Source organism: Rousettus aegyptiacus, unplaced genomic scaffold (assembly GCF_014176215.1).
Source record: "Rousettus aegyptiacus isolate mRouAeg1 unplaced genomic scaffold, mRouAeg1.p scaffold_m13_p_5, whole genome shotgun sequence".
Classification (NCBI taxonomy): Eukaryota; Metazoa; Chordata; class Mammalia; order Chiroptera; family Pteropodidae; genus Rousettus; species Rousettus aegyptiacus.
In genome coordinates this window covers 116,893,223-116,908,198 of record NW_023416308.1, presented here as the reverse complement: position 1 = coordinate 116,908,198, position 14,976 = coordinate 116,893,223, and the positions used below count along the sequence as shown (strand labels likewise).

Below are 14,976 nucleotides of genomic sequence, written 5' to 3'. Positions count from 1 at the left end.
GGGTCCATGAGGGCTCTTGGTGTCTGGTGTGACTTTGGGAGGTGCTGCTGCCCAGCTCCCAGGTAGCAGGAGCTAAGGACTAAGAAGGCAGTAAAAAAAATTCAAGACCACCCCCGCACACGCAGGGCTCCCACAGAGCCTCTGCATGTATCGTCCCTGCAGTCCCAGAAAAGCTCCCCATCTGACAGCTGGGAGCACCCTGGCCCAGGCCAAGTGCCTAGGCAGGGGTCCCCGGCCCACAAAGGCTCTGGTCAAGACTGGGTCTGGGGTCCGGGTGGAGAGTGGGAGTATGTCAAAAGCAAAAGGCTGCCTCAGGGGCTAGAAGGGAAGAGGTAGCCAGGGCTGTGACGGCGGATGGGACCAGACCCAGAGCTGTCCTCTGCTGGAGGTAGAAAGAGGAGGAGCCGAAGGAGAGAGCAGGTGTGTGCTTATAAATGTACCTGTGTCTCTAACTCCCCCAGGACCCACCCGCCCAAGGATGACCAGTGGGGACTAGCAACACGAGAGTATTCAGATGCCTTCCAGACCTCAGTTTCCCCTTCTGCACAGTGAGAGCAAGGAACTGGTGTCCAGAACCAGCAAGGTTGCCAGTGGAAGATGCCTCCCCGAAGACGAAGACGCAGCCCCAAAGACGAAGACGCCGCAGGGAGACCGCTCATCTGCAGCCTGTGAGTCAGTGCACCCCCGCCCCTCCCCTCCCCGCTCCTCTCCCCTCCCCCTCCCCCGCGCAGCCGCTGGGCCCCCCGTTCCCGCCCCGCCTCCGGTGTGCGATGGGGGGCGGGCAGCAGTCAGAGCTGAGAGGAGCGAAGCGGAGCGGACGCTGCCACCTGATCCCATCCAGGCGCAGAGAAGCGCAGAGAAGCGAGCGACGGGCACTTGTGCCCAGGGCCCCGGCGCCCTCGGACCTGCAGAGGGTTTCAGGACAAGGGTTGGGAGGTAGCAGCGACCACCCGCCACCGGGTCAGAGGCAGAGCCTACCAGTGAGTACTGCAGTGGCCGACCTGGGGCTGGAGGGCGGGGTGGACCAGAGGGGATCGGGGAAACGGTGGTCAAGAGAGTGTGTGGGGGCCCAGCGCCTGGAGAGCATGAGGAGAAAGGCGCTCTGCCCCCCGGGGAGTGGGAGGACAGGGTGAGAGGGAGAATCTGGCCTATCCCCTGTGGTGACCGGATCCCGGGGACAGATCCTTGGGGGAGGTTGGGAATGGGGGGTGGGGGAGACTAGGGGCGGTAGGCACTGATAGAGAGAGGAGGGTGAGGCGAATTCAGAGGCAGGGATGACTGTGGGAGTGGGTGACAGTGAAAGGGGGTTGGGGGGGACCCGGCACAGGCTAGGAGGGCAGGGGGAGAGGAAAAGCGGGAGGTGGAAAGATATTTGATCTCCTGGGACACAGCCCCTTAGTCCCTGGCCCTTTCCTCTCTGGTGCCCTGGGCAGTTTCCCTACTCACTGGGCAGTGCCATCCTCAAGTAAGGATGGAGTCTCCTGGTCAGCCACCGGCCAGGTCCAGCTGACCCAGGCCAGGGCCCCCTCTCCTCTAGATGCACCAGTATCAGCCCCAGAGCTTGGAGGGGAGTGAGAAAAGAGCTCATTCGGGAGTGGGTGGGCGTCCAGGCCAGTTTTCAAAGCTCTGGCTGGCTGTACCGTTTCTTCTTTGGTTCCCTGGAGAAAGAAAAGCAATTTGCAGAACCAGGCAGCAGCCTGAGGTAGATTGTTCTGACTAAAATTAGCACTGATATCCTGATGAGGCTGGGCACACTGACCTGTCTGGGACAGCTCAGAGAAACCCCCTCTCCATGGAGAAGACACAGGGGAGGCACGGCGCAGGTAGAAGCACGTGAGGGACAGGAGCTGGTGTCTGGCCCCAGCAGACTGCCACCCACCCCACACCAGCCTGGAGATTACAGACGGGAGCCCAGCCCCAGGCAGCCCCTCCCGGGTGCCCGTGCCCTGACGCTGGCTCCAGAAGAGGCACTGACGAGTGAACTTGCCAAGGGAAGGGGGGGCCGCCTCCAGTGCCTGAGCAGCACCCTCTCTCGCAACCTGGAATGTCAAGTCTGGCCGAGTGCCCACCTAGAGGAGACGGGGCTGCTGATCTCAAATACCTGAAGGTCTGTCATGGAGAAAAATGGTCCGTGTGCTCTCGGAGGGCAGTGCTAGCAACCATGCAAAGCGGAAGACACATGGGGACAAGCTGAGGATCCTGGCTGTCCAAGAAAGAACTACCGAACAACCAAGGCCGCCCAGCGGTGGACCAAGCTGCATCTGAAGGTGATGAGCATCCCGTCATTGGCAGTGGCAAGCAGAATCTGGTGCCCAGGGAATTGCTGTACTGATGATGCCCTGTTCCAAGCAAGCTTCGGACTGGGGTGTGGCTGGCTGACTCCCCAGGACTAAGGGGAATGGGGTGCAGGGGACCACCAAACACCCATCACTCTTCTGTGTGTGGCCTGGTTGAAGCACCTCCCAGGGAAAATCCCACTGTAGCTCCCTCCGGGCTTGATCTCTTTGGCTAACCCAGAGTCCTCTGAAAAATAGGGTGGTTTCGGCAAGTTTAGCAAAGGTGGGAATAGGCTGCTCTCCCCACCGCCCCACTTTGTCCTTCTGGGAAACTCCTATCTGGTCACCAAGTTCTCTAGTCAGGATAAGTGACGAAGGGAAGAAGGCCTGCATCTGGGAGGGCTGCTGGCCCTGGCTTCCTTGTGCAGGCTGCCCCACCCGGGCAGAGTAGGCCTCTGCCCCGGCAAAGACGGGGGTGGGGGTGGGGGCCTTGGACTTTCTCTGCTGTGCCCTTGGCTGTCCTCTGCAGCTGGACCCTTCACCTGCCTTGGCTCCAGGTGGATTAAGTCTGTCTGCAAGCTGGTGGAGGAAACAAGGTGACGGAGCCTGGAGAGGAGGGAAAAGTGTAACCGGGACATCTCCCCACTGGAACAGGTTTAAATGTAATCCAGGATTAATTAGGGTTGGGGCGAGGGGTGGAGAAAAGGGACAGGAAGCCGAGCCCAGGGGCCCCAGGGAAGGTAGTGGGCAAAAGAGTTTTCACATTACCTCACCTCTCCTGGGACCCAGGTGTCCTAGTTCCACATGCATGCACATGACCATAAGGTTCGAGGTTCCTCCTCCCCTTTGGGTAGGGCTGCATATGAGGCAGAAGCTGAACCGGAACCTGGAGACCGAGGCCCATGGGGCAGAGACCCCCCACCGCAGCTGGGGGACAGGCGCTGCTGCTGAAGCTGACTTTCCACTGGTGCTGCCAAGGGCTGGGCTGCCCTTGAGCCAAGGCTTTCACGTAGGGACAGGCGACTGGCTGGAAACCAGACCCTTCGGCCTCTCACTCCTGCCACTCACCTGGGGTGGAGGCCCACCTTCTCCAAATTCTCAGCAGGGCAATGAGCAGGAGCCCCTCTGCATCCCCCACGCCCCTGCCCTCCTCCCAGGCTGCCGTCCACTGCCCCAGCCAGACACCTCTCACCACGGGCAGCTGATGGGGTGGCTAGCGTTTCAGGTGTCTGGGAATAGAATCCAGGTTGGGTTCCAAGACTTCTAGTCCTTCCTTTCTTTCCTTCATGGATTTATTGGTCTCGAGCCTTTGGGCAAGAGCCCAGCTAGGAGGGCTCGGGACTCGGCAGCATGCAGAAGTGCCGGGGTCCAGGGCAGGTTGGGGAAATCAGTTCTCTGGAAGCAGCACATGTCTAAGGGCTCTGGAGCCAGAGCAGCTCTGAAGCCAGATTCTGCTAATACCAGCTGTGTGGACACAGACAGGTATCATCTCTTACAGCCTCAGTTTCCTTGTCTGTGAAGTGGGAATGATATCTACATTAGGGCTGAGGCGAGGACTGAACAGAATTAAGTGTGTAGTGGTATAGTACGTAATAGTAGGCCTGCAGTATGGACCCTTTTCTACGTCAGACACTTAAGAAGTGAAGGCTTGGTCAGTGTTTCTGCAGAGCTTGGTTTCTGGGGGGGGGGGGGTCAACTCTTGGCTGATGCCACCAGGCAGGAGTCCTGGAGGAGGGGAAACCTTGAGTCAAGACTTCTGTGCTCCGAGCCAAGCCTTGGTGCTAAGGTAAGTCTGCTCTGTTCACAGATACAAATGGCTACGAGGCAAAGTCGAATCAGGGGCAGCAGAGAAGCAGAGACAGGGCTCAAGGGAGGGAGTGGCTACAGCCTGAGCCTGTAATTCCACCCAAGACTAAGTTATCTGGAGCAGTGCGGAGATAGGGTCTTGGTGACGAGGAGGCAGGAATCTGATCTTCCCTGGCCTCTCTGCTCACCCCACTCTCTGGAGTGCTCCTTTGCAGGAGTCGGCTGGGGCTCGGAGCCCATCTCCTCTGCCCACTACAAACCTGTTTGCCTCCTTCTCCTGCCAGGCCTCTCCAGAACACTGGCCCTGCTACCAGAGCCTCAGGAGCCCCCATGAGTGCCGGCGAAGGGAGTCCTGGATAGCGAGACCCTGGCTGGTCCAGGGGTGGGTACCCCATCATGCCACTCATCCTCCAGCGCCTGCAGCAGGCCACCAAGATGATGAGCCGCAGGAAAATCCTGCTGCTGGTGCTAGGGTGCAGCACTCTGAGCCTCTTCATCCACCAGGGGGCACAGCTCAGCTGGTAAGGGGTGGGGGCCTTGGCGAGGGGGTGGGCGCAGGCAGTTGCAGTCCACAGGTGGCCAGGTCCCTGGTGAGCACCAGAACCAGGAGTGCTGCTTCCCATTCCTTGCACCTGCCAGAAGAGTCCGGCCTTGCTGCGCTTTGCTCCTACTCTCTATCCTGAAAGTGCTTTCCATACATTCTCTCCAGCTCCACGTAACCTCCCTGCGCAGAGACTGATCTTCACTGAAAGGGCTGAGTGACGTTCAAAGTCATAGTGACTAAGCTGGGAGTCTACTCCAGCCCAAGTCCTTCCCACAGCCTCACACTCAGGGCATCTTCCCAAAGGACTGCAAAGGATTTCTGTTGTGCTGGGCAAGTCCTCTCACTTCTCTGAGGCCCCGTTACTTTATCTATAAAATGGGAGTGACAGTATGTATGACCCAGTTAGTCACTCTAACACAGGATACCATGTGACGACTAATAGGAACCCTAACCCTACTCCTGTCTCCCGTGTGAACCACACAAATCCCTGTACCCCTCAGGGCCTCAACTTCCCCAGTTTCTCCACGTCTGCCCAACAGAATGTGTGAATGGGCCCAGTGCCCCCTGCCGGGTGATTTGCTGGTCTTTAGAAGGGGCTTGTGTAGACATGGCCCTGAGCCCAAGTCAGCCACAGATAGAAACCTAAATGGCGTTCTCAAAGCTGCTCAGAGTTGTCCTCAGTACATTATGCTTAGGATGGTAGAAAAGAAACAGGAGAGTGACTCAAAGTCTGAAGGGAGCTTCCAGGTCACCCATAATCTCAAACATCTTTGTTTCAGGAATGAGGAAACTGAAATGAAAGCTTCATGAAGACTAGGATTGTTATCTGTTTTTTATACTATCATATTTCTTTGAGCCTAGAACAGTAGCTGGCACATAGTAGAGGCTCAAAAAATATTGATTGAATGAATGTGGCTCCAAAGGCCTTAACACCATATGACAAATATGTTGCCTCAAAGCCCATACCACTCACCTACAAGGTGAGGAGCCAGTGAAAATGAAAGAGAAGACAGAAAGCAAAAGGATTTAGTGACTTCATCTGAGTTGCCAGACTTACGTAAATGATTTTTCTCCTCCTGGTGCTCAGTTTCTACGTCTGCAGAGTAGAATTCTTCAAGGATCTCCAAGGGCCTTTCTTCTTCTATCAGTTATCTAGTTCTTTCTAACCCAATTATGTCAAAACTTAGCAACTGAGCACATCAAATGTTTATTATCTCACTTCTGTGGGTCAGGAATCCAGGTGGGGCTTAGCTGGGTATCTCTGGCTCAGGGTATCTCATGGTGCTGCAGTCTCATCTGAAGGCTTGAGTGGGCTCCCTTCCAGGCTCACTCATGTGGGTGTTGGCCGACTTCTTCAAGCAGGCTGATGTGATGGTCTGAAGACCCAGCCCCTTGAGGGCTGTTGCCACGTGGAACTTCCCCATAGGGCTGCTCACCGTATGGCAGCTTGCTTCCTCCTGCATGAGCTTTACTAGAGAGAGAGAGAGACGCCAAGATAGAAGCCATAGTCTTTTATAATGTAACCTCACAAGTGACATCCATCATCTCTGCCCTATTCTATTCCTTAGAGGCATCAGTAAGACCCGCTCATACTCAAGGGGAGGTAAATACACAAGAGCATGAATACAGGAGGCCTGCAGGGATCACAGGTGTCATCTTAGAGGCCGCCTACCATACCCCTCAACTGCTCTGTGGGTAAAGCCCAGGATGAGCCGCTCCGTGGCCCATCCCGCCGTCCTTGGGAAGGGGCAGAGGTCAAGCCGCACACCTCTCACACTCTCCTCCCTGGACCCGTCAGGTACCCCAGGCTGTTCCCCCTGAGCTGCCCACCCCTGCAGGACTCGCCACCGCGACCCAAGCACATGACCGTGGCCTTTCTAAAGACGCACAAGACTGCGGGCACGACGGTGCAGAACATCCTGTTCCGCTTCGCCGAGCGCCACAACCTGACCGTGGCCCTGCCGCACCCGAGCTGCGAGCACCAATTCTGCTACCCTCGCAACTTCTCCACGCACTTCGTGCACCCGGCCACGCGCCCGCCGCACGTGCTGGCCAGCCACCTGCGCTTCGACCGCGCGGAGCTCGAGCGCCTCATGCCGCCGGGCACCGTCTACGTCACCATCCTGCGGGAGCCGGCGGCCATGTTCGAGTCGCTCTTCAGCTACTACAACCAGTACTGCCCGGCCTTCCGGCGCGTGCCCAACGCGTCGCTCGAGGCCTTCCTGCGGGAGCCCGAGGCCTACTACCGCGCGGGCGAGCACTTCGCCATGTTCGCTCACAACACGCTGGCCTACGACCTGGGCGGCGACAACGAGCGCAGCCCGCGCGACGACGACGCCTACCTGGCGCGCCTCATCCGCCAGGTGGAGGAGGTCTTCTCGCTGGTCATGATCGCCGAGTACTTCGACGAGTCGCTCGTGCTGCTGCGGCGCCTGCTGGCCTGGGACCTGGACGACGTGCTCTACGCCAAGCTCAACGCGCGCGCCGCCGGCTCGCGCCTGGCCGCCATCCCCGCGGCGCTGGCGCGGGCCGCGCGCGCCTGGAACGCGCTCGACGCCGGCCTCTACGACCACTTCAACGCCACCTTCTGGCGCCGCGTGGCGCGCGCCGGCCGCGCCTGCGTGGAGCGCGAGGCGCGCGAGCTGCGCGAGGCCCGCGAGCGCCTGCTGCGCCGCTGCTTCGGCGACGAGCCGGTGCTGCGACCCGCTGCCCAGATCCGCACCAAGCAGCTGCAGCCGTGGCAGCCCAGCCGCAAGGTGGACATCATGGGCTACGACCTGCCCAGCGGCGGCGCCGGCCCGGCCACCGAGGCCTGCCTCAAGCTGGCCATGCCCGAGGTGCAGTACTCGAACTACCTGCTGCGCAAGCAGAAGCGCCGCGGTGGCGTGCGGGCCCGGCCCGAGCCTGTCCTGGACAATCCCCCGCCTCGGCCCATCCGGATGCTGCCCCGCGGTCCCCAGGGCCACTGATTTTTCCAAGTCTGGCCTGTGGCTGCACCCCCAGTCCCACCTAATCAGCGCCCCTTCTTCCAAGGGGTTCGAGCCCCGCGTGGTACTTGGGGGAGGGGGGTATCTCCCTGTCTGAGCCTGCCTCCCTAGGGTAGGCAGAACCCCGCCTTCCGGGAGGGTGCTAATAGGCCCGATCAAGCCCCCCGGGCCACCCTCTCTTCCTTTCTAACTGGTTGGTGACTGACAAGAGGTTCCGAGGCCCGTCCAGAACTGTCCAGGCTGCATACTTCTGGGGTTTGAGCTCCCTACCTGTCTTTTCCAAGTGGATGAGCCCGGGGAAAGGCCGCTCTGCCTGCCAGTCTCCCGGGGCTCTCGCTCTTCCTCCCAGGGGTCAGAGGTCCCTACACCGTCTGTCTTCCAGGTTCTACCCTCACCACACACCTAAGCTGCTCCCAGACTCCCAGAACCAAGAGTTCTTGGTTTGGGCATTTTGTTTGTTTGATTTCTTTCTTTTTTTAATAAAATATATTTAAAATGTGCAGGCCGTATGTCAGTCATTGAAAGCCACATTCCCCGTGTTTGCGGATGAGACAGATGCGGGAGAAGAGCTGTGGTTGTCACCATGAGGCTGGGGACCTAGCCTCAATCAAGCGCCTCCACTGCCCTTCCCAGAGGCTCACAACTCCCATCGACCCCTTAATTGACTGGACACCTCAGCCCCTCATATTCCTTTGAGAAAATCTGTCATTCCTTTTCATTCAATTCAGCAACATTTATTGAGCATCATCTCTGTAACTTGAGGACGTGGGTGAACAAGATGGGCCTTTTTCCTGCAGCTCCTGGGGAGACATTGAAACTGGAGCAGATCTGTAAACAAAGGAAGGACTGCAGGGGGTTAGAGCGCAGCAGCGGCTCCTCCTGCAGAGCCAGGAAGGAGGATCATTCCAGGTGAGGAGGTGCTAAACTCAGAATTTTACCTCCCGCTTTGGAAGTTATGACTTCACGGGCCTGCTTTTCCCACAAAGAGGAGGCAACCCTGACTCAAATGAGTACCATTCCCTGTCCCCAGTGTCCTTTCACACAGTGAGACACATAACACTTCCAAATGAAACCCCCCTTACGACTAGCAGAGAATCTGTTACTTTCTTTTCTGCTTTACAACGTAGAGTTACACTGGCAAATATCTGGATGAGTAATAAAAGTAATAGCTAACACGGTGTGTGTGCCGGCCACTGCGGAAGGGCTCTGCATATGCTAACTCTTGAGCTAGGGACCATTTTATGAGTGAGGGAACTGAAACTTGGAGAGGTTAAGTGACACTCAGGGTCACACGGCTAGAAAGTGGCCCACTCAGATTTGGTCCCAGACAGTGCAGCTTCAGAGTCCATGCTCCTAAATGCCATCGCAGTACCCAGTGAGTAAGAAGTTCACATGCCCCCGGCTGGACTGACCCTCAGGATCTTCTCCCAAAAGAATGCCAAGGGGAGAAACCAAGACATTGTTATCAGCTCTTTATTTTGTTTTCCAGAGACAATTGACCTGTTTGGGCAATGAAGATTGTGATGGCTGATTAACAGGTTGTATGACACTCCGTGGGCATGAAAAGGGCTGTTTTTATAGCACCCTACTTTTTACTAGTAGAACTCTGGAAAGCCAAAAAAAAAAAAAAAAAAGCAATAATTAGAATTATGCCAAGGCATAATTAAGTTTCTGGCATTAAATGCCAGTAAAGAATTGTACTAGATGCTAAGTCATCTACCCAAAGACAAGCATGTTGTGGCTCCTAGGCCAGGAACTTGTCTGTTAGCCACTGTCCCACCTCTCACTCTCTCTAGCTCTACCTAACCTCTGATTATATCTTTGCCAGAAGCATCCTTCCCCTCGCTCTGGGTCCTCCTGCAAAACTTAGACCTGCCTTTAAGATTAGCCTTGACAGGCCTCTTCTGCCTTCCTTAACCCTCCACAGATGGAGAACCCATAAACCTTGCCCCACTTCGGCAAAGAGCACACCTCTGGACTCAAAAACTCTGGATTCGGGGACTAACTGGGAACATCATGCCCTGGGAGATGGTGTCTCTGTTTGATATAGGCGCAAGGGCAGACCCTAAGTAGGCACCAAAAAAAAAATTTAAAAAAATATATAATAATAATAATTAGCCATTAATGGCTGAACAGGGGGCCTCTGGGACATCTCGGTCTAAACATCTTCAGCCACAACCCAGGGGAACAGACGGCAGCCCCTGGGATCCCAACGTCCTGCAAGGAGGCTCCTGTCAACACACACACACACAGTGCTGCCCACTCTGCCCACTTTACATGTTTCCAGAGCGTTGGCAGGGGAAGAAAAGTGCTCCCTGCCTCGAGAAGCTCACACTACAGCTATGTAAGTAGCAACCTGAGTGACAATGGCCTGATGGAGACGATTACCTCCATAGCGCTTTGGAGTTCACCCCCGGGCTCTGCTACCTGCTGGTTACATGACCTTGGTCTTAGCCTTTGCTTTCCTTACCTTCGAAATGAATCGTTTTCCTCCTGGGCTTTGCGAACAGTATTTGACATAAGGTACCTACCTAGCACAGTGCCTGGTACATGGAAATGTCCCCAAAGTGGCAGCTCTGGTGTTGTATGGGCTCCTCCAGGACTGACGCCCTGAACGTTGTAGATGTCACGGGTTGACACACCAATTCCAAGAGTTTTCCAGCAGATGAAACAAAGCATTTTGAGGTAAGGGTGTCTTTTTCTACTTTGTCCAAAGGCACTGTATGAGCGAGCAGCAGCCTTCGTAGTTCTGATTATTGAAGGATGTGCAAAGTGTGTGGGGAGCAAAGAGGAAAGGACAGGAGTGTCTGTCTGAGCCATCTGGAGAGGCTTGCTGGAGGAGGGATGTCCCAGCTGAGAACAGGGAAGGGGGAGGATGCTCCAGACAGAGGGACCAGCATGTGCGGAGGCCCCCGGTGTGAGAAAGCCTGGGCGTTGGTGAGACAGGAAGTGCTGGGCCGTCCAGGTGGCGAGCAGCATGCCAGCACTAGGTTATGAAAGGCCTTGAATGTCACGCTTAGAAGTTCAGACTATTCTGCATGGGGTTTGAGTAAATGGAATGGCCAGAGATGACCAGGAGGGGGAGCCAGGCTGTCCCCTGAATGGAGGGAGTCACCATCTCAGCCCATCTGTAGCCCATTCCCGACGCGGCAGCGCACGAGGTAGGGGGACCTCTGTTACAGATAACGGGAAGTCGCTGACATAGGTGGGCGAAAGGCCCTAATAAACTGTAAGTGCTGCTGGGAGAAGGCACGTCAGTAAGAGCAACGTTTATGGAGCACTTGCTATGTGCGAGGCGCTTTTCTCCATGCCTTATGTATTTTAACTTCATTCTTATGATAACCTGATGAGATAGGGGTTATTCTTGTGCCTCTTTCATAGCAGGGGACCTGAGTTACGAAATGGTGAAGTGCTCAGGCTTATTCAACCGGGAGAGGCTGAGCTAGGACAGAAAGCAGAGTGTGCAGGCTCCCAAAACCCAGCTCCCATCACTGGAATACATTGTCCCACCCCCTCACGCACACCCAGCAATCCCTGCAGGCTCATTATTACAGAGCCTCCTTAGAGAAGCCACCTCAGAGCGGGCTTGAGCAGGAGGAAGGGGCAGAGGTAAGGAGGGCAGGGCATAGAGAGAGGAAGTTATCGATCTGCCAACATAATTGGACAGCTTCCCAGGAGGTGCTAAGGAGTGGAAAGGGGACTGGAGGGTGGGAATAAGCGAGGCGTTGGGGGTGGCTATCCAGAAGAGGGGACGGAAGGGAGAAGGGGAGGCTGCCGGGGAGGTAAGCGTGAGTGTGGCAGCCCCTTCCTCAGTCTCGCAGACCTGAGATGAGCTCCTGTGACCCAGTAGCATTCCAGGAATCCGAGGACCCCACCCAGCCATCCCTCATCTCCCCAAGAGTTCCCTGGCACCATCCAGTGGGCAAAGGACAGGACAGGACGGACAGAGCCTTCCCCACCCCCACTCTCCACCCCCATCCCAACATCATGGAGTTTTCTTTTATTTTTTAAAAAATTTCTTATTTATGCCTACAGCACCTGGTCTTCCCAGGTAGTCTCCCATCCAAACTTGCTTAGCAGGCCCGACCTTGCTTAGCTTCTAAGATCAGACATCAAGCTTGTTCAGGGTGGCATGGCTGTAGACCATGGACTGTGGCTCCACTGGCGTGCGAACACAGGATCTTCTGCATGTAAAACAGACATGCTAACCGCTACACTATAGAACCACGTCCCCAATATCATGGGATTTTCACAACACCCAGGCAGGTAGGGCTGGGAGTCAGAGCCTAATTTACCATTACAAATAGGGCGACTGAGTCCCAGATTGGGGATGTGGCTTCCAGAGGTGACCTAGGACTTGACCAGAGACAGGAGTGAGGACACTCCCATGAGCTGGAGCTACAGGAGGCAAGATCCTGGGTCCCCTATCCCAACTGCATCTCCAGCCCAGAGCTCCCTTGCCGAGTGTTCCCCAAGCTCATCAAACACTCTATATTCAAAACCAAACATCTTGTCTTCTTCTCAGACCAGCTTTTCTAGTGCTCTCAGTTTCAGGGAACATTCAAGCAGATGCTCAAGCCCCAGAGCTTGGTGTCTTTTTAACGTCCCCTTCGCTCTGTCCCTGGCGCCACCTACCTGTCACCATGTCCTATACATTCTCACTCTTGAATAGTTGGCATCTACCCACTCTCTTTCCCCCACAACATCTGGCCTAGTCTGAGCCTCAGAGTTTCACTACCGGTTACAGCAACAGCCTCCTAACTGACCTACCCGCCCCAGGCTCCCCACAGCGAATACAGTCTCCTCTCTGTATGCAAAATGATCCTTCTTAAAGCCGTCTGATCCTAACACCCTTGTTTGAAACTCCACCCCCCTTACCAGGCCCACGAGGCCCAGTCTAGCCTGAACTCTCCCCGAAAACCATTCAGCTATGTCTCTCATTGCCCCCCACCCCCGTTGTGTTCCATCCACGCTGGATTACACACCAGTCTCTGAATGTGATGGGATGTCAGGTATGCCTCATGCTAGCTCTAGAAAGCTGAATTTTGCTAGCCAGTTGAGCACAATTAAATTATACTAAAAATTAAATTAAAATGATATTATTAAATTATGTAAACTTACCATTGAATCAATTACATTAATAACAAAGGTAATAAATACAACTCATTACTTCTTAATTAGTTTACTAGACTTCACTTTTATTTATGTATGCTCTTAACATTCCCTTTGTCTACTGTATGCGTCTGGTGGAAATCCCAGAGGTGGCATGTTACTTACTACACATCTCTTCCAAACGGTGTTCGGTGACGTCACATTGGAGCCTGCAATCAGCCACGGTGGGAGTAGTTACCCTACAAATCCACAAAGGCTGTAAATCTGAGACTGACTTATTTTTTTGTTGATCATCTAGACCAGGGATTGGCAAACTACAAGTGAACTCTGGCCCACCACCTGGCACATTGTTTAGAAGAGCTGAACATACACCTGGAACGGGAGTGATGGAAGTTGAGAAGGATCTGCTATAAGCTGAAGGAACTGCGGACCCAGCTGCTGACCCACGCCAACGAGGTGAGCCAGCAGGTAAGGGTCATTGTGAGTGAGCTGCTGCCGCTTCTGGTGTCTCTGCCCCACCTTCCTAGGGGAAAAAGGATACAGCTCCTGTTTCACTGTCACTTCACTTTCCGAATCTTGCACAAAATGTCAACTGCAGCCCCCACTAAGTCAGCACTACACGGGGAAGAGGATTCTGGGAAACATAATTCCAGCTTCACTAAAATGACACCTTACACGTTCACTGCAGCTTCGGATGTTAATTTGAATATTAACAGCCTCCTAACTGAATAGCGCCAGCACCAAAGGCCCCCAGAAATAAAAGGTCACATTCCTGAGACCTTCAGATTTGTGCTGTCGTTATCTCCCCCATCACAGAATTTATTGTGAGATTAGTACTCAGTAGCTGGCAGAATCTCCCACTGGATCCCTGACAATAGTGTGGACTGTTAGGATAAAAAGAGCCAAATGGAAGCCCCTGGAATAGTCCTCCCACTCCCACTAACTTGTAAACCAAAAGAGATACCACAACCCGGGCGAGATTGCCAAGATCGGTGCCACCATCAAGGATCTGAGAGATGGAAGGGTGGTGATTCTGACCATATCCCCTTATAACCCACCTTTTTGCGGGAGAAAAAGGAAACTTAATAATATGGTGACGCCAATCACAGCTGCAACCTAGATTTGATATCTTTATTGGAGGAAATCAATATAAACCCCAGTAACAGGTATGTGGCTATTGAACTAGCAAATACTTCCTCTTACATCCCCATGAGTACGGTAAATGACACTCCGTTTGCATTTACGCAGCAGGGATAGCAGTGTTCCTGCCTTGCCTGTCTTGCCCCTGGGTTAGGCCATTCTCCTGCAAACCGCAAGGTCCAGAGCAACCGTGACAGGTTTGACAACACAGAGAACACTATGCTGGCACATTCAGCTGACGCCATTGTGCCAACCAGACTCTGTGAGCAGGAAACAGCAAGAATCTTAGGCTCCTTAGAAAATACATTTGCCAGAGAGTCAGAGATGAACCCTGTGCAAGTTCAAGGGCCTGCCACGTCGGGACCAGCGGTCTGGGGAATGTCAGATACCTCCTAATGTGAGTGACAAGTTGCTGCCCCCTACGCTATACACCATAAAGAAAGAGGAGCAATGCATAGAGTGCCTTTGGGATTTTGGAGCAGACATATATCACATTTGGGCAAGTCACTTTGACTCGTTTACTGGGTAACCTGTAAATCTGGTAATGTTAAGTATGAATCTAAAAAAAGCTCGTCAAAAGGCCAGGCTCTGATAAAGCTGCCCTATCGCTTGGACATTACTCCTGGTAGGCTCACGTGCCAGACCTAGGTGTCAGCCAGAGATGCCACGTGGAAGCCCCAACAGGAGCATCACAGCTACAACCCTTGGAGTTTTGGCTCTGCCATCCTCTGCCAATGACTAGTCTACATTCTAAAAAAGCAGCTTCTGGCTTGCTACTGGACCTTGGCAAAGACCGAATGCCTGATTTATGGAACACCAAGTGATTATCAGACCAAATGTTCTTCGTGAACTGCGTGTTAGCAGAGCCACAGAATCGTGAAATTGGATTTGCAGTTGCATCCCACTAGAAGTTGAAATGGTATATATGACGCTGGGCCCAAGCAGATCCAGAGGGCACCAAGGATCTGCCCGAGCGGGTGGTCCAAAGTCCCATAGTGTTTGTTTCTGCTGCTTCACCTCCCTTCCCACAGTTTATACTCAACAGTGTCAAGAGGAGGAGGAAAAAGAACAGGCCTGGTTTATGGAAGGCTTTGCAGAATAAGCCAGCACC

General features: G+C 54.4%; 1 protein-coding gene across 4 annotated transcripts; it reads left to right on the top strand.

The window, feature by feature from the left end:
- Positions 1-786: 786 nt before the first annotated feature.
- Positions 787-8,101, top strand: GAL3ST3 (galactose-3-O-sulfotransferase 3). Of its 4 annotated transcripts, none has more exons than XM_036221052.1 (4): positions 787-980; positions 2,834-2,938; positions 4,367-4,603; positions 6,425-8,101. In XM_036221052.1, the coding sequence occupies exons 3-4, from the start codon at positions 4,479-4,481 to the stop codon at positions 7,593-7,595; spliced, it is 1,296 nt and encodes a 431-aa protein (XP_036076945.1). In that variant the 5' UTR covers positions 787-980; positions 2,834-2,938; positions 4,367-4,478; the 3' UTR covers positions 7,596-8,101. The 4 variants fall into 4 exon arrangements, with proteins under 4 accessions (XP_036076945.1, XP_036076944.1, XP_036076946.1 ...); XM_036221051.1 differs by having other exon boundaries at positions 2,806-2,938; XM_036221053.1 differs by lacking the exon at positions 2,834-2,938 and having other exon boundaries at positions 958-980.
- The last annotated feature ends 6,875 nt before the right edge of the window (positions 8,102-14,976 follow it).

Excerpts from the sequence above, each read along its gene's own strand:
- GAL3ST3 (XM_036221052.1), top strand. The coding sequence starts at position 4,479 with ATGCCACTCATCCTCCAGCGCCTGCAGCAGGCCACCAAGATGATGAGC. Across the intron at positions 4,604-6,424 it reads CAGGGGGCACAGCTCAGCTG|GTACCCCAGGCTGTTCCCCC; the intron begins GTAAGGGGTGGG and ends TGGACCCGTCAG.